The following is an 18,836-nucleotide window of genomic DNA, read 5'->3' on the forward strand; positions in this document are numbered from 1 at the left end:
GACCACGGTATGCACTGGCTGGTGCAGGTAGGATGTCAGCAGCAATGTCTTGGGTTGAGCTAAGCATGTGACTCTAGAAATAATACCAAGATGTTTGTGGAAAGAGGGCCTTCAGTGACCATAATACTTAGTGAGGGCCTTGGCTTTATAGGAAGTCTTTAGGGACAACTTGACCTCTTCGCTGAAATCAAATTTTAAGATGGTTTAGGGGCATAATTCTGCTGCAGTCTCATGGCATCAAATAAGTGAACTGTAATAAAATCTTAGAGGAATGTTTCTCCAGTAGCTGCTTCTTTCTGAATTCAGAGAATAAAATAAATATTTTGAAGGTATGCCATGTATTTTACTGCTGAGGAGAGTATTCTGCCACTGTGATAGGCTGCAGCCTGTGAAAGCCACCTCAAATAGCCTGAGTACAAAAGGCAACTTGTAGTTTTAATACCATTTAGTACTTCTGCCGCACTTGCAGGTTCCCAGGCACTTCAGAAGCGTTAGCTGGGCTTCCCGGTGTCCTGAGGAAGTCAGTGTCTGAGCGCCATTTCACAGCTGGCAGCTCAGGCTCAGAAGCAAGGCTTGCCAAGGCTCGCACTGTGAGTCAGGGGCAATAATACCTATCTTCCACTTTCATCTCTGTGCTTGAACCCATCCACCGGTGCTTCCCCCAGGCAGATTTAGTAAGCTGAGATGTAACGCATCACCTTGGCTGAGAGAGCTCGCTGTGATCTCTGCAAACTTTCCTTTGGTGCATCAACCACAAAGAACAGTGCTATGGGCATGCATGGCAGCAACCAAGGTGTGCTAAGTCTCACCACCCCAATGCAGCTTTGATGCCTTAGAACCCCAAATCCAGCCAGAAACCTGCGTGTTGCTTCTTCAGAGCCCTAATTGAGCTATCATGGCTGGGAATCCATGTGAGCTTTTGCTGGGAAATGGTTTGTGTAGAAGTCTTACCTGCAGGGCTGCTCTTGCCAAACAAGTGTTTGCTCTTTGGTGTTGTGTAATTGGGAGCGAGAAGCTGTTTCCTCAGTACATGCACCAGTTGGAGCCTCGCTCCAAGCCACGCAGCACCGTTGGAGACGAGCAGCTTAGTGTGGAGCTCTGTGTAAGACCTCAGCCTCTCTTCCACTGTTTATAAGAGATGGCGCTTCTTGGTTTTCTGAGGTCCCCAGAGCATTTTCTTGCAAATGATACAGGAAAGAGAAGCTCTGTAAATGCTGCATTGGTGCTTCCCTGCAGAGAGTGCCCCTGAGTTTTGTTTGTTGAAGTCGTTGGTTCTCAACAAGAGATGGTGGCTGGAGGATCACTAGGACAGAAACTGGAGATTAGGCCACAAAACTGTTTTGAGTGGCTTGTGGGGCAGCAGTCAGCCACAGAGCCTTGTTGGTACAAGCTGTCCCTTCTTGCTTCTGCTTGTGGAAGAGGCAGAAAAGTGCAAACAAAGCCAGAAGGGGAAAGGACGGCAAAGTTAGGAAGTGGTGACCTCTCCATCCACATGAGAAGGAAGCTCTTTGCCCCTGTTTGTGTGAATGATCTCAGACCTACTGCGCAGGCTAGCAGCACGTAGAAAATTGCTCTATGCCATTTCTTCCCTTGGCACAGCCTGTGCTAAGTGACCCTCTGTGTATAAGTGTTGTAATCCCCCCCAACCCAGTCCTGCTAACCTCTGCTGTTGTCATTGTCATCCCCTTCCTACACGTTGCCCCTTAAAATTCTGTGTCTCCATTTTTCTCTCCTCCTTCCTTTCTCCCCCGTCAGTGGAGAGCAGAGGACTCCGTCGACCATGTAAGTACCACTTGTGTGTATTCCAGGTTGGAAAAGAGGGGTTTGGTAAATCGATTTGTGAATTTTGTAGACCCAGTGCTGTCAAAACATCCCTTTCACTCCCTTAATGAGGCTGGAGAGTTACATTGTGAAACCTTCCACAAGCAGCAAATCCAGAGAAAATTGGCATTTAGATTGCTACTAAATGCAGAAAAGCAATTGACATTTCCTATAATCTGTATTTCCAGCTTGTTGCAGTGCAGTTTTAGGCAGGCTCAAGTGATCGACTCAGGAGGTGCATCCTACTTTCTGCAGTAGTTGGCCCACCAAGTTACACAGTAAAATTAGATATATAGTCTTTAAAGCACATTGATCGTAGTCATGAAAAATAACCTACACTCTCAACCATGACCTTTGGCTGAAACACAGATAGTAATAAGAGAACAATCACATTTAAACAGTTAAATCCAATTTTTCCCACATAATTTTGAAATATAAATTTGGAGGAACAAACTAGAAAATGACCTTTTTAGAGTCAGCAATTCAATTATGTGCCCTACTGTGAGCTTCCCCGGCACGATGGATTTCTCTCCTGCTTTATACTTTATACAGAGGATTCTCCCGGAGTGGCTTTGTCATGACAGCACTGTGTTTACATTATGCAATCAGACCTTCTTTCATCCATCCCTCGTCTCTCTCCCCTCCTCCCAGCTCGCTTGCTTTGTTCCCGGTGGCATGCTTTTGCGTGAGAATTTCTCTTTGCATGGATTTGGGAGGAGTGAATTCTCTTGGGATGTTTAGAGTCTGCAGGTTTTGTGTGAGTGCTTCCCCCGCGGGTCCATTGGCACCGATCGGACTGCGCGTCCACTCACCCGCACACATGATCTGCTGCAGGGGCGGAGTTGGGATCGGACTCTGGTTCACACGGTGATTTTGGTGGGGTTCTTGTTGGTGCTTGTTGATTTTTCTCTGGGCTGGCTGGTTCTGCGATGGTAACATGGTGATTTTGATGAGTAAGCCTGGGCAGGTAACCTGAACCAGCAGCACTGACTGGAAATCAGCAGGTTTAATAGTGTGGCTGTTTGTGCGAGTGAGCGATGGGAGACTGGCTGTGCTCTGAGGGCAACCACAGGCGCCCCTCTACCCCGCAAGCTGGCAGGAATTGCCTGGGCAGAGATCAGACCTCTGGAGCAGTCTCTAACAGTGCCCGTGCTGCCTGCCCTTAGCAACTCAAGTTTAACTCTCTCCATCTCTGCTCTTCTCCTTGGCTGAAAGGGTAAATAACCAAACCTGGAGCCTCTGCCTCCTTCCCAAAAGCTTCCCCAGCCCCTTCTCCAGCCCGGTTGTCTCTTGCTCCCTGACCTGATGGGTTGTTAGGGCTAATGGCCCTGGTCCCTTTCATAGCACCCACAGATGAACGCAGTTCAGCGGTACCTGCCCTGAGCTTGCAGAGAGCTGCTGAGCTCGCTGTGCTTGCTCGTTCGCAGACCTGGCCAGCCGGGCTTGGCACAAGTCATGTTGCTGCTGGAGGCCAGGAGGGAGGAGCAGTGCTTCCCTCTTTGATCTCAAATTGAAGTGCGGAGCCATGCCCTCCTCCTGCCCAGAGGAAGCCAGAGCATGCAAGGGTGCTAGCACCCTGCCGAGTCTGCCCTCTTTCCAGACCTCCCACGGTGCAAGGTTTTCCCTCCAGGTCTTGCCAACGGCTTGCACTGACCCCATCCCATCCCTGCAACGTCGTGCCTGGCAGGGAGGGTGAACGTGATGCTGTAGCACTGCAGGTGCTCCCTACCCACAGCCCCCCACCCCTGCATTGCCTCTCTGCGCTCCCTGCAGCTCTGCTGCAAGAGACAACTTTAAAAACCCCCAAATTTGCCCCCAAGAGATTTCCGCAGCCAGCCGAACTGGCTTTTGCTCTGGTTCACAGCCCCACAGTCCTCTTACTCTCAGGCGTGCTGTGGCAGGGTGGCTCTGGCTTCACACAGGACCATCTCTGGAGCAGATCTCCCTCTTGGCAGAAGCCATGGGGAGAGCACAGCTGCTGACACAGGTTGCTGGTGGGTCCCTGGAAAGGCCGACTCTTAGAGGCAGGGGTTGAAATTAGGCAGGTGAGTGCTGGAGCGGCAGCAATTGTTGTTTACTGGCTCTGTGCGAGATGTGTATGCTTGAGTGCAATGCATGAGCCAGCGAGTGTGTCGGTGTGTTGCTGTTGGAGACACTGACCCCAGTGCCCTCCTTTTGCTCACTCCAGTAACAAGTATTTGCTCTTCTTGTTTGCCTCTTCTCTGCCTCGTGGATGCACTCCCAGGAGACGATCATTGGAGGCCTGCTGCCGGAAACCACCTACTCCGTCACAGTCGCTGCCTACACCACCAAAGGAGATGGTGCCCGCAGCAAGCCCAAAGTCATCACCACCACAGGGGCAGGTGAGTGTGGGGAGCGGATGCCAGCCTCGTAGGGGTGGTGGTAAAACCTCCCAAGAGGTGCGTGGGGAGTATGGCCGAGGCACCTGTGCAGGAGGAGGCGAGAGGGCTGGAGACGCTGCAGAGGTACATACTCTTGTGATCTCCAGCCCTTACTTACAGGCTTTGCCACTGGATCACCTGAGCAAAGTGCAGCAAACAGATGGACAGACACTGCCAGGGCCTGTGAGAGAGCAATGAAACTCATGGGTCTGAGCACATCTGCATAGTCCAGAGACCTGGGAAGAGGAAGCCTGAAAGTCTAGGCCCTCCCTCAGCTTTGGAGTCATGGCCTGTCCTCACCTTGTTCCTGTAGGCGAGTGCCATTTCTTGCTTCATGCGGTGACTGCAGTGCCGCCTGGGATGGCTTCTGGCACAGAGGGCTCCTCAGAGGTGCTTCTCAGCTCCCCCCCCAGCCGTTGCTACTGCTGCCTCCCCAGGCTTACATAGCTGAGCCCGGCTGCTCCTAGAGTAAAATCTGGAATTCAACAAATCCTGCCATAGGAGTGCTGCGGACACAACTTCTAGGTCCTGGTGATCCCAGCCAGTTTGGTTCTGCTGTCTCAGTAGAGACTCGTACCCTGTGCTTAGTGCAACACAGGAGCCTCAGCCTGGAGCAGGGGCACCCAGGAGTTCATCAGGTGCTTTCCTCCGGATGCGGTCAAGCTTGCCTTTGGCGGTGGCACCAACTAGTTGACAATGTCTTGTCCACGATTTCCACTCACTAGACCTGTCCTACAGCTGATAATCCTGCTGCTTCCTCACACCAGCCGCAGGAACAGTATTTACCACTTGTTATTATGGGAATGCAGCTTGTGCAAACTGAGAGCGTTTGTTCCTGGTGCTTTTAAACAAGGAACAGCTTGCCATCTCCTCCGTGCTGCATATGGGGAGCTCCAGAGGTAGTTTCCACTGTCACAATCTCAAATGCTGTCTCCCTTGTGCCTCGCCATGATGTATGCTCTGTTCATCAAATTGCTACAGCTGTCCTATAAACAGGAAAAGCTTCCTTAACGTCCCAGTGTTGCACTGTAAACCGCAGCGGGTCTTCCCATGTTATGATGCACATTTAAAGTTAATATTTGGAATCAGGTTTGAAAATAATGTGTCCCTTAATACTAGCTGCTGTTAGACATTGTATTATGAGTGCAAGGAGGATGGCACTGGCAGTGGAAATGTAATTGTATGTCTTAAATACCTACAAAACCACCCCCAGAGCTGCCTTTGTAGAGGCTCATCTGCAGGCTTGACCTCAAAGGGGAGTGTTGGTATCGCCCTCTGATGGCAAAATCGGGGCATAATTCTGTCAAATACGTTTTTCTCTTGTGCTCATCTGTGGGCTCATACATTTCAAAACTGTGCAAGGATATTTAACTCGGTTTGGCTACAATCCCATTTTCATTTTCGTATCAATGGCCCCATCCCTTTGATTCTGAGTATCTTCCCTATCAGTTGATTTGTTTACAAATCTGAGCTGATGTGAAGTGAAGACACATCCTTTTTTTAACTGAAGGAGATCAAGGTATTAAACCATCAATTTAAAGCCATCAGTTCCTAACCAGTGACGGCAACACCCCTTGACTTGTGCAGCATAAGCAAAAATCCTGTGGAACGCTTGTGTTCACCTCTCACATCGACACTGACATCACGAATCTGCTCATCAGCTAAACCAAAATGTATTCTGATGGCAAACAGCCCACCCAGCTCTGCTCACTGCCTCTGCAGATGGTAAAACTGCAAGGTTTCAGGATGAAATTTGTCTGCCTCCAGACAGATCAGGGTGCTGGACTTGGGCTGCTGTGTGTCTGTTGTGGTACAGTGCACCGGGGCCAGTGTGGCCTGGTGCTGTGCACTAACTGGAGTGTCTGAAGACCACTGATTGGGAGGACGGGATTCAGATCTTCTCTGAGATAAATATGATGCTTTGAGGTACCTTAAACCTTTCCTGTAGAAGGGGATGATTTTTGGGGCTGGATGTAGCTGAATTTATTCCCTGTTTAGATGGCAGCACATGGGAAAATGGCAGCCAAGACCTGGCTGGCTCCAGCTTCCCTCGCCACCGGATTAGGGTCGGTCTGCCTCTATCCATGTGAATTGTCTGTCGTCCTCTTCACCCTGTTGTCTGAACTTTCCCACTTTCCTCAATCCTCACGGACTGAGCAGCACGGAAGCGGTCCTTCCTTCCCCTCCTCCCAGGCTATAGATGGTCATTGTGTGTTTATGTTGCAGTCCCGGGGAAGCCCACCATGATGATTAGCACGACAGCCATGAACACAGCCCTCATCCAGTGGCACCCACCCAAGGAGATGGTAGGGGAGCTGCTGGGTTACCGGCTGCAGTACAGACGTCTTGATGAGGAAAAGATGAACACGATAGACTTTGGGAAGAGAGACCATCACTACACTGTGACCAACCTGCACAAGGGGGCCACGTACCTCTTCAAATTGTCTGCCAAGAACAGAGCTGGCCCAGGAGAGGAGTTTGAGAAGGAGATCACTACTGCAGAAGACGTGCCAAGTGGCTTCCCACAGAACCTGCGTGTGGTGGGTCTCACCACTTCCACCACAGAAGTTGCATGGGATCCCCCGGTCTTGGCAGAAAGAAATGGCAAGATTGTCAACTACACAGTGGTATACAGGGACATAAATAGCCAGCAGGACCTGGTTAACATCACCAAGGACACAAGTATCACTTTGATGAATTTGAAGCCAGATACCACTTACGACATCAAAGTGAGGGCCCGCACCAATAAGGGGGTTGGGCCGCTCAGCCCCAGCATCCAGTCCCGGACCATGCCTGTTGAGCAAGGTAAGTGCCCCTCTAACAAGCCCTAACGGCAAGCTCTGCCTCCAGGACAGGGACCTTTGCTTTGGTTCATGAGGCTACGCTCCCCTTTGCTCTGACTAATGAGAGCAGGTACCGTGTGGCTCCCTAGTCTAAAACTAGTTCGGCAAGGGGAGGCTCAACGAAGGTTTCCTTAAAGTTGCGATTTGTGGGGAGAGGAGCGTTGGTGGTAGCTTAATTGCCTTTGTTGCTCCACAGGCACACTTTGATGTTTTATCTGTACATGAAAGGCTCTTGCTTGAACTGGAGCAGGTGGCTGGGTAGGATCATCTGCAGATCCAGTACCTGAGCATCACTGTTCTTTGATCATGGCAAAGGGAGTGTGAGTGGAGGGCGGAGAGAGGAAGGCCACAGTTCAGCCTACAACTTCCTTTCTGTGATGCTGGAAAGTATAGTCAAAAAGCAAAACTCCACTGAAGACTGGAGACTTGGTAAAAAGCTGCTGCTCTTTTCTCCTCATCTCTCACTTCTCTGCTGTAGCTGAACTCTTTGACCTCTGCTGCTGAGTTAGACAAAGAGAGACTTGGAGCCAAGCTGCTGCCTGGCTCCCTCCTGACTTGGCCTTACAGTGCTCAAATGTCTTGTTTTTCATTTCAGTGTTTGCTAAGAACTTCCGTGTCAATGCCGTCATGAAAACGTCTGTGTTGCTGAGCTGGGAAGTGCCTGACTCCTATAAATCTGCAGTGCCTTTTAAGGTAAGGGTGGAATGCAGAGGACAGGGAGCTCCACCTGTGGCAGTGAGCAGGACAGTGGAAAGCAGCATCTTGACCTGCCACGTGATGTTTTCAGGCCATCAGACAAGAGACGAGCAGAGCAGGGTCATGTTGCTCACTGGCCTGGAGTCCTGTGGAGGTCAGATCTCCAAGCCCAGGTTGGGTAGCTGCTCTTGCTTTTGAGCACCCGTGCACGAACCATGGCACACAGTAGAGCACACTGCTGCTTGCTTTCCCTCCTCTCACTCTTTTTAGGCCAGAACGTGTTGTAGTTTTGTTGATTTCTTTCTGTTTTGATCAGTTGTGGAACAGCCAGTAAGCACTTGGCTCATGGTAACAAAAAAGGAATGAATAATGTTGGCTGAAGCACACCAACAGGAAATGGCAGGCAGTGAAGGCATGAACTGGGCAGAGGCAGTCAGAGAACGGGGATGTCTCAGGGATCATAATACATATTTCTGGTTTCTCACCATGCAGCTGGAAACCCATCTTGGTCATAGCAACTTTTGCTAAGTAGCCACTCCTCCCTTGAAAGCGCCCCTGAATTACTTGCCTTTTTGAAGGGAAATGGAAACTGGTCCAGCACCCCAAATCACTGATGCTTTTCCCATAAGTGGTTGCAGTGGTTGTTCATGCAGGTTGTTCATGCAGTGATGTTCATGTGGATGCTTCACTCCTCCATCAGCTTTCTCAAGTATCTTGTTACCTGGTATCACTCAGCTAGGGCCTACCGGTCAGGCTGGCCACTGCAGCTCCATGACAGTGGTTACACAAGCTTGTCCTGAATGCCTGACTCGGGGTTGAAGCATGAGAAGTTACAAACGTGATGTAATCTCAAGAGATCATCAGGACAAAGTGGTCTGAAAACCAGCCAGTGAATCAAACTAAGAATGACTCCTTCTGCAGTGTGTCCTTTCTCAAACATCCAGATTGCCTTTGTGAGTTACTTCAGAGCATCAGGGCAGATGCATAATCTCAGGGAGTGAAGGAGAGAAGCATCATCACCCTTCCAGAATGTGTTACAGGTGTGAGCAGCACGAGATGTGTCAGTGCAGACGGAACTCTGCAGGAATGGCTGCTGTTCTCTTTTCTCCAGCACAGTTCTGGATGTAGTGTCATCCACCAGGCTGCAGACAACACTGATGATCCAATGTCTTCCTGCTCTGGTCTATTCCCCAGTGCAGATCACTGATGTGGGTAAAAGACTAGAGTGTGGTGGAAATTTGTGCAGATCTCAGTGCAGCTTCGCTCCCTTAAGAAACAAGACCAACACATCACATTGCCAAGGATAATCTTCCACCCAGTCTCAGCAGCCGTCTGCTACCTCTGCAAAGGTGGCCAGGGGTGGGAGCAGCGTGACTTCCCTTCCTCCTTGCACATGCACGCTGCCGTGCTGTGCCTAAAGAGCAAATGCAAGGCCTGCACGAGTTGTGGGGGATCCACGGCCAGGGGAATGAGGGGGAGGTCTTGAACTACATCCACATCAAAGTGTGTGAGCACCTCCCCTTCGTTGTTACTAACTCGCCTTGTTTAAATCCTGAAGCTGAATTACCATGATCAATAGCAGGCACTTGTTAACATGCAGAGTTTAGCTGAAGCAGACAAAGCTTGTGTGAAGACTTTGCGGTATTCAAAGCTTTCCCAGATGTAGGGTGCATTAGGATCAGTGTTCAGATATCTGGCCGCAAGGAACTTCACAGAGCCCTGTAACTTTGCACTCTGCTGAAGAACCAGTCTGCTTCATCTTGCCTTATTCTTGTGGCACAAAGCCCGTGTCTCTGTCTGACAGCACAGTGCTATAAAGGGACAGTGTGACCTTTGGAGCATTACTACCACATAAGGACGGTGAAATGGTTGGAGGTAGCCAGGAGCCAAGGACGTAATGCTGATGCCTTGTCTGAGCCTCGTAGCTGCAATTGCTTACACAGACAGTGACTCAGGGTCTGCCCCTGCTGCGGGTTAACCCTCAGATGACACAGGAGCAGATGGCATTAGCCACTTGCTAACTGAAGAGCAGTCATGCAAACGAGAATGTTACAAGGATATTTCTCTAATAGTGTCTTCTTTTAATTAATATCCCCAGACTTGCAGACACACATGAGTCAAGGCCAGGAGCTAAGAGGGTCAGCTCCAGGTCGTTGATTGTGGCACTCAAATGAAATCCTTAATCTTCAGGACTTTGTATTTTTATAAACAAGGTTCACCTCTCTCCTCTAATTCAGGCATATGGGATGCTGAGGCCAGAGCCTAATACTGTAACTAGCATAGCAGATAAATCTCCATGGGAACAATTAGTATTATCTACACTTGATAAACAGTCTCATGCTAAATCTGTGTCCCAAAGGGTGTCATATTCTACTTTAACAGATTTAATTAAAGTAGATACTGTTCTGACAATGAATAGTGAGGCGCAGGCAGGACTGGTGGGTTTGGGGGGATTTTTTTATAGGGGATGAACTGAGACCTTAGGAATTTTCATTGCTACCAAATCAACAGTGAAGGTTTGAGTTCTCTTTGGGGAATTTTCACAGCTTCTTCTGGTCCGGGAGATAAATTCCTTGCAAAATGTTGCCCAGCAGTTGTGGTGGAACAGAGGCACTATTCCTTTTCTATTCCAGTGTGCTTGCAGAAAGCTGTTCTGGAGCTTTCATGGAAAGAGCGAGATAGATACAACCTTCTCCTTGGGGAAACTGCACTTTCCTGAGACACAGTCTTCAATTTAAGAGCAGGACAGGGGATATATTGGTTAGAGGCAGCATCACAAGGTATTTTACAAATGGGGAGAAGGAACAGCACCTTTTGAAAATTACTGGGATACAGGTTCGGAAATAACGCCTGAGAATGCTGGGCAGTGCTTTCTCACAGTGTGTCCCATGGAATGTAGTAACTACTTCTGTCCACAAAAAAGGCAACCTTGTCTACTTCTCCATCAAGTCATGATCTTTTCCAGTGTTGCACACTATGTATCTTTTCATCTTTTAGTTCAATACATTCTTTACTGCCTTGAAATCAAGCAGCAAACCTTCAGCAGTGCCATTTGGACCCACCTAGCTTTGCAAATCTTCTCTTGTGGGTAAGAGCAGCACAAATGACATTTTACAGCAATCCATGGGCTAGTCAGCAATGTTTGGCAGTTCAGAGCCCTTGGGCCAAATTTGCTGCTGACTTAAGTAGTTACCAGTGGGCCATGATGCAACCTCTAAATAGCATTCCTGCTTGAGCTCCCGGGCATCTTCAGCTGCACACGAATGACTGTTTCTGAGCCCTTACATTATTGTAAGGTTTGTGTAGAGGCCTTAACTAATGGTGCATAACATTTGAGAAGACAATGTGTTATGGCAGGTAAAGGAACGTAGAACTGCTACAGCAACTGTGAAAAGGGCGGATGGCGGATAATGCTTCAGGAAAGCATTGGAAATGCCTATTTCACTGTCTTTGGACACAAATTTCTGTGCATGGCAGTAAAAATCATCATCTGGTGTCAAGGCTGAATTGGAGACTGTGTCCTGGCCAGTTCCAGTGCAGAGCAAGCAGGGAAACTCTGAACTGAAGTGCCTGACCATCTTTTCTGCCTCCTCTTGCTCCAGGAGAAGAGCTATGTCCCCAGCAGATGCCTCATGTGCAGGCAGTTGGTGGGCGAGTGTCTTCCCTAGAGCGCATGCAGAAGCAGTTGGCGATACCTTTATTAGGGAAGAATTCATAATGAGGAATCTCATCTGAGAGGCAACAGAACTCTTTGTGGGCTTTGCATCCTTCCAGCATAGGTCTTAATGTTGGAAGTTTGGTTTTGTTCAAATGTGTGTTGGAGCACATGAAGGGAGCTCCTGCTGCTCCCCCAGGACACCCCCTGACTTGCTCTCATCTGGAATATCTGGACCTGTACTATTGCATTATCATTGCAAGGGGTGGTGCTGGCACAGACAGCAAACCTGCTAAGATGACTTGAAGTCTAGCACTCCTGTCTTTGTTGTGCCTACTTCTGTGTCAGAGCAGGGTGAAACCTGCCAACTAAATATCTGATACTCCAGCGCTATAAGAAGCATTTCTTCATTTTACCTTTTTCACTCACTTTAGCACCCATCTGATGTACATGTCTTTGGAGAAAGGGATTAAAGCCCAGGAGAAAATATCTTACGAGGGGTCACAGCAGAGAACAATTCCCTCCGGCCATCCTACCTTCAACAGCCCTTCCTGCACATGGGGCAGCCAGCAGGGTCTTTGTCCCTGCAAACCTTTGTTATTTTAGTACTTGGTACTAATTTTTGCAGTTCATCCCTGAAGATTGAAGCATGTCAACAAACAAGATTGATTACATCTCTTCTCCATTGCCAGCTCCTCGCTGCTGCTCTGTTTACCTGTTGGGAGTCTGTTCTCAGCAGCAAAAAAGCTGGGGCGTTTTTCCTATCCCAACCTCCATGCAAAGTGACCTGAAGAGGACTTGAGGTGTGCTGTGGGTATCGCTGTTTGGATAACACAAAAGCAGAGCTGCAAATTCCAGGCCTAGCCTGGTCCTTGTGCTCCGCTGTCCTTCACATCTCTTTCCAGAGCCTCCCTCATCCTCCCAGCTCCAGCACTAAATATTAGACCAGTGCTAATCAGCTGCCCTTGTCCCAGCGAGCTGGCAGCTTTCTGCAGATTTCGGTCACCTGCTAAAAAGGTGACTTGGAAGGAAGGTTTGGTCCCTCCCTTGCTGCTTGCATCAGACTGAACGGCAGGCTCAGCTGGTGAAAAATCTGTTTTGCTTCAAGTAATTTTTCTTCTACAGAGCTGCCTTCTCTCTCTCAAGGCTGCTGTTGGAAAGAGCACGTTTTACTGTGTGGTCTCTGCCTGTAACACGTAATAGCTGCCATGGTTTAACATGCTCCAGCTCTGCCATTGCCAGCTTTTGGCATGCTGTGCCTCTGCACCACTATCAGGAATCCAGTAATCCCCTGCCATGCTGGACAGTCGCCCGGTGGAAGGAAACATGCTGGTTTGTCACAGCTGGAGCACAACTTCTGGTCCCTCCAGTTCTCTACACCCCATTTGTCTCTGTCTCCAGGACCTGTTTGAGTTTCTGGCTTTGCAGAGGCAGCACCCATGGTTTCGGGGTACAGGAGTTGTTCCATCAGGATCAGGATCGAGGTTCCGAGGGTAGGATGGGCTGTTTGGTGCAGCCTATACAGCAGCACACATGGCTGCTGGTCCTTCGGGGAAACAGGGGTCCTGCGTATCTGCAACAGGGCGCTGAGAAAACGTTGTTAGCTGAGGGGCTGGCGGGCCCAAGGGGGGAGGCTGTGCGTGGGGGCTGCCCGCTGCCCTGGGCCACCAGCGGCTCTGCCCTGGCCTGCCCTGCCCAGCAGCCCCTCGCTGCAAGCACGGCAGCGAAAAGCAGTGCCGATCTCCTGCCCACGGCTGCCACGGCACCAGCATCTGTTGTCATGGCAACGGGGTGTCACACCTGCAGAGCCGCTGTTTCGGGTACCAATTTGTGAGCCCTGCGCAGGATTTGTCAGATCATGGGTGAGGCGTGTAGTCCCCCGGTCACCTTGCTGGGAGGGGGATGCTCTGCATTAACGTTGGATCAGGCATCAGCTGGTAGACACGGGAGTGACACCAATTTAAAGCAGACGGGATTTTACACCAAAAACATATTGTGTATCGTAGCCTCATGAGACAAGAAACAAAGACCCATTCATCTCCACGCGAGGGCAAAGCACAGCCATCTGGATTCATCCCCTGACCTGGCACTGAAAAGCAGCACGTGTGGCACCACCAGCCACACTGCTGGCGCCGGGCACCCGGGCTTTGCTGAGATGAGCCCCTCTCTGCTCCATCACTGCAAAGCACAGGGAGCACAACTCAACCTTCTGCTGGGGGTTGCTCTTTTTTAACTAAAGATTTATGGCTGTTTACAAAGCGCACAGTAGCTGAACCACCTGAGGGAGGGCCCAAAGCCAAATTGTCATCTCTAACGCTGCTATTTTGAGTGTGAGTTTTCATCAACAGCTGTTGGCTCCATGAGCGTGTCCTTTTCCCGTTTCAGATTCTGTACAATAGCCAGAGTGTGGAGGTGGACGGCCACTCGATGAAGAAACTCATAAGTGACCTCCAGCCAGACACAGACTATTCTTTTGTGCTAATGAACCGTGGGAGCAGCGCTGGGGGGCTCCAGCACCTCGTCTCAATCCGCACCGCTCCTGACGTCTTGCAAAGCAAACCCATTGCCACAAACAAGTATATACAGGAAGGAAAATTCACACTCACCCTTCCCAAAGTCCAGACCACTGTGCCGGTGAGGTAGGTGCCGTGCCTGGGTGGAGAAGGCAGGGTGGGGGGCTAGAGATGGGGAAGAAGGCAGGGCAGATCTCTGCCAACCTGTGGATTTTGTAACCTGGGAGTGAATTTCCAAGCAGGCTGTGGTACAGTGCCAGGCATTTACTCGTAACATGGGATCACGCTGCTGGCTCTTTCTGAGTAAATATTTATGTGCGATAAAATTAAGACAATTCTTTGACAGTTTGCCCTCACCCTGGTGGGTGTACTCCAGATGCTACCAGCAAAAACACAGTTGAGGATCAGGAGGGACCTTCTCTGACACTGTATAATATCCTTTAAATAAATAATGCCTAAAGCCTCAAGGAGATTAAAAAAGCGAGTTTGTGGAAGTCTTATTCGTTACTGTGGTATCCTTGTGCTGAAGCACAATTCCCCCAGGGTTCTTGCTACAATCCGATTATATAAATGTCCTTCTCACAGCTCCTACACCACCCTCTGGAGCACAGTCTGTAGATCTTCATTAACCTAATGAGTGCTAACAGGAGTATTCTCTTCTCTGGTGCAGCTAGAAAATCGGCTTCTTCCTTACTGAGCCCTTTTGCTGCTTAGAGGGCAGGGAAAGGAGCAGGTCGTCCTTGGGAGGCAAATGGCACGCGTTATTTGGTGGCCTGCCAGAGAGATGACTTAGGGTCCAGCACTTACGCTTTCCTTCCTTCCCAGGTGGTACTACATCGTGGTTGTGCCAGCGGATCAGAGCACCAGCAGCCCGACTGCTCGGTGGCGGACACCTGATGAGATGGAGCTGGACCAGGTAGGAGTCTGCAGCAGCTGCTGTGGTGAAAGTGGCTCCCAGGTGGCCCAGCATGCTTTGCCCAGGCCTCCTGGCGACAGCACGGGTGCAGTGGCGTAGGTGCAGGCTATACATCAAGAGATGGGGGGCTGTGGGACGTGCGGTGCCCACTCAGCCTTTCTTGGCTGGTGACAGCATGTAGGAAGGAGGCTGGAATCAAGCAAGGGAGGAGCCACCTCCCAGAATGTGCCCCATAAGGAGACAACACTTGAGTGTCCTGACCAGGACAGATTCTGTCTTGGGTTGTACACTCTGCAGCCTTTTTCGGCTGAAGCAACCACGCTGATTTTGAAAAGAAGCTAGGAGAGAAAGGTATCATTTTCAGTTTATTAAGCTGTTCTGTCAGGAGGCTTTTCCCTCTCTGGATAGGACCTAAGCCTGCGCAGTTTGAATAAAGAGTTCACTCTAGTATCTAAAAAAACCCGCAAAGCTCCCTTCACACTTGCTTGTTAAAGGCTTTCAGCATTCACCAGCCCATTCACCCCAAGATGCAGCTTATTCTGTGCAGCAGTCCTTCAACATCAATAGTGTGGTACATACGCAAGTCTGAGGAGAGTCCCACACAAGGGGTTTGTGGGGTCACTCTTCCCCACACACTGCACCCCCACCAAAGCAATAAGGAAAAATTCCAAGAAATCACACACAGAAGGGTCCATTAAGAGAACAAAGTTTTAAGCTTGAAGCACTCAGAAATTATAAAGTGTTAGAAGCTGTAAGTCAGCCCTTGCTTATCATTAATCTTTAATTACATGATTGCACAGTTTTTTCCTTGGGGTCCCAGCTCACGGTGTGTATTGGTGGATCTGTTCTGCACATAAAGCACAATCGTGTGATGGAGAACCATCACCTGTAGGTCTCCCGCATCATTTCACTGCAGAAGTTGGAAGATGTCACAAGAAACAGAAGACTAGGATGAGAAAGGATGGTTTGGTTTTGAGCTTTAGGTGGTTGAAAGCTATGGAGAGAACTGGTTTCTATCTCTGTTTCACCGAGCCCTGAGCAAATGATTTAAAACAAAATTTTCATTAGCAGCCACTGTCTTGCATGTTCTGGTTTTTCGGAGTGCTCAGTTTGACATCCTGGAGCCTCGTTTGCAGAGCCTAAGCATCCCCAGCTGCACAGAAAGTCAATAGGAGCTCTGCTGGATACAGGCAGTGCTATAAAAATAAGCTAAGTTTTCTTTAAAAACAAAACAAGCCAATGTCTTTCCAATTTGACATTCAAAATTAGTGGACATTTTTTACATTAATGTGCCTGCGTCTCTGTTCTCCATCTGTAAAATTAGGATAATCGCTTTCATCTCACCTCATATGGGTGTTTGGAAGATAAGATCGTTAATGTTTGTGAAGCACTTGTAATATTATAGTGATCAGCACCATAGAAAAGCCCACAAGGAAATTATTAATTTTGTCTTCAGAGCTGGATTTGAATAGTAAGCAATAAACAAGGCCTCAGGCTGCGTAATGCAAAGAAGAAAACAAAATATGGAATAGCTGCTCTTTGATTAAGCACTGTCTGTCCTGTGTATTGAACAAAGCGGGGGAGTTACGGAAAAGATAGTATGTGACCATGCAGTCAAGGATTGTAACACAATGCACATACGTAAGACAGCTGATTTAATTTTGCACAGGCAATATTACTTTTCTAATTTTTCAGGATCTGAACTTTGCAAGCCTAGCATTCTTTTGATGCGGTCTTTTGGTGTGTGTTACATGTGTAAGTGGCAGTAGCATCCAGCAACCTCAATCACAACTGGAGCCCTGTGGTTTCATGCCGTTGCACATACAGCTGTGCTTTCTGCCCCAAAGAGCTCAGCTGTAATTTCAGCCAAGATACGAGAGATGTGTGTAGGGAGCAAACTCCACAGTCCAAAGACTATCTTTCAGCCTCTTCCCCCTGTGGTTACAAGGATATTTGTGAAACTGAGATCTCTCCGTCCCTTTTTTTTTCCTCTCTTTTTTCTCTCTTTTTCTCTCTTTTTTCTCTCTTTTTTCTCTCTTTTTTCTCTCTTTTTTCTCTCTTTTTTCTCTCTTTTTTCTCTCTTTTTTCTCTCTTTTTTCTCTCTTTTTTTCTTCCTTTTTTCTTCCTTTTTTCTTTTTTTTTGGTGATATTGCAGTGCAAGCTGTAGCTTTCCTAAATTGCTCCAACATGAGGATTCATAAGAGGGCACGGATAGACTGTTGAGGGGAAAGAGTGGGGATTACCCAGGTTTTCCTCCTCAGAGGGAGTGAGCTCAGCTCAGCAGCGTGGCTTTGTGTGCACATCACTGTCCCCAGCCCCACTGATGTTCCCTGTCTGCCCTGACAATGCTGCACTGATACATTCGTGTGTGAAATGTATTTCATGCCTCCTTCTTCATTTTAAATTAGAATTTCTGTTCCGAGCCTGATATTCGTTTTTATTCATTAGAAAAACATCTTTAAACATCTGAGAGCCTTTCTTAGCAGTGTAATTGAATTTTTGTGTGTTTATATCCTTTTTCATGAATTTGTGGCTGACTATGAAATTTGCCATTTTTACTCTGAACATCCCATGAAATCTGTTATCATTCTGTGTGATTTACACAAAGCTCTGCCTGCAACCCAGCAGCAGATGAGATATTGAGGCACTGACAGAAGAGAAAGACATGGCAAATGTCACTTTTTCTCTATGCATCAGTGTCAGCTGTAATTCACGTCCAGTGTCTGTAGAGAGTGTGAGTTGCTGTCTGGACTGATATGTGGGCCACAGAACGTGGCCCGGTTCCCTTGCAGCCCATTGGGATACATTAACTCGGGGTGACTGGCACAGCCAGGCTGTCTCAGCCCTAACGTTCCCCGTGTCAGCATCCCAGGTCTCAGGACTCTTCCAAAGCTGAGATCCTGCTGGAGGTGCTGGCAGTGAGGGTCTGCAGACAGGTGCCCCAGCAATGGCTAAATGGATAATGCATCCCTCTGGTTTCTTTGCACCGCCACGTGCAAATCAAACCCAGTATCTTCTCCTCCCTTCCCTTCCACCCTGCTGAGTCCTACAACCGGTAAGGTAACAGCGTAAGGCGGTGTCACACTGGGCGAAGCAATAGTGATGCACCTCATTTGTCCCCAGCTGCTGGAGGCCATAAGCCAAGGGAGTCAGAGCAGGCGCCAGCGACGCCAAGCAGACAGACTCAAGCCCTACATTGCTGCTCAAGTGGATGTGCTGCCCGAGACCTTCACCCTGGGGGACGAGAAGAACTACAAAGGTTTCTACAACAAGCCCCTGTCTCAAGACCTGAGCTATCGCTGCTTCGTGCTGGCCTCACTGGAGGATGGAGACACGGTAAGGACTTTCTGCTGGGGGGGCACAGCCTTTCCTAGCAGAGCTGAGGTGGGCTCAGTGCAAGCAGGGTGAACAATTACTGCAAGCCAGGATGATGGAGCTTTCTCTGAAGAGAGGAGAGTGAGGCTGCATAGCTGGTATCAACAGGCTGAGGCGGCCGTGGGAGTTGACTTGATAGATGGTGGTGTTGGAGGGAAATGGCATGTATGTTTGACATAACAGATGAGAGTGGAGGGCAGTGTCAACACATGCGTTCTACACAAGCTCGGTTCTGGCTTGCTGGGCTGTGCCCAGAGCAGAGCTTGACACATGGTTGGGGTGGGATAGGTTCTCATTCTGCTTTGGTTCAAGCAAGTGACTGTGGAAAACAGCCCCTTGAAATCCTACCCTGCACAGTGGCTGCTGAGGCTCTGCAGTGAACAGGATGCCCCCCCTGCAAACCTGCCTTCACAGGCCCTTCTCTGGCCAGAGTCTCACTTCCAGATGACATCTGGAGAAGCAAACCTGCCTCCCATCGCAGTGGGTTGTCAGCAGGGCAAAGCTGCACGCTTGCCTGCTGCATAGGGATTCTTGCTCCTGTGTCTCTCCTGCTAGAGGCAAATGGGCTGTGACTTTGTCGGCAGTGTGCTGCCAAGCACACGGGGCCTGGGCACG

General features: G+C 49.1%; 1 protein-coding gene across 24 annotated transcripts in view; it reads left to right on the top strand.

The window, feature by feature from the left end:
* The window catches only part of PTPRF (protein tyrosine phosphatase receptor type F), a 395,117-nt gene that overhangs the window by 336,086 nt on the left and 40,195 nt on the right, over nt 1-18,836 (top strand). For 14 of the 24 annotated variants that reach the window (XM_030032473.2, XM_030032481.2, XM_030032476.2 and 11 more), the window contains 7 exons: nt 1,756-1,782; nt 4,067-4,184; nt 6,450-7,028; nt 7,662-7,759; nt 13,803-14,056; nt 14,756-14,846; nt 17,970-18,182. In XM_030032473.2, coding sequence (XP_029888333.1) covers nt 1,756-1,782; nt 4,067-4,184; nt 6,450-7,028; nt 7,662-7,759; nt 13,803-14,056; nt 14,756-14,846; nt 17,970-18,182 — 1,380 coding nt within the window. The remainder of the gene's footprint in view (nt 1-1,755; nt 1,783-4,066; nt 4,185-6,449; nt 7,029-7,661; nt 7,760-13,802; nt 14,057-14,755; nt 14,847-17,969; nt 18,183-18,836) is intronic. The other 10 variants (XM_030032490.2, XM_030032491.2, XM_030032492.2 and 7 more) reach the window with 3 other exon arrangements.

This window comes from Aquila chrysaetos, chromosome 12 (assembly GCF_900496995.4).
Source record: "Aquila chrysaetos chrysaetos chromosome 12, bAquChr1.4, whole genome shotgun sequence".
Classification (NCBI taxonomy): domain Eukaryota; kingdom Metazoa; phylum Chordata; class Aves; order Accipitriformes; family Accipitridae; genus Aquila; species Aquila chrysaetos.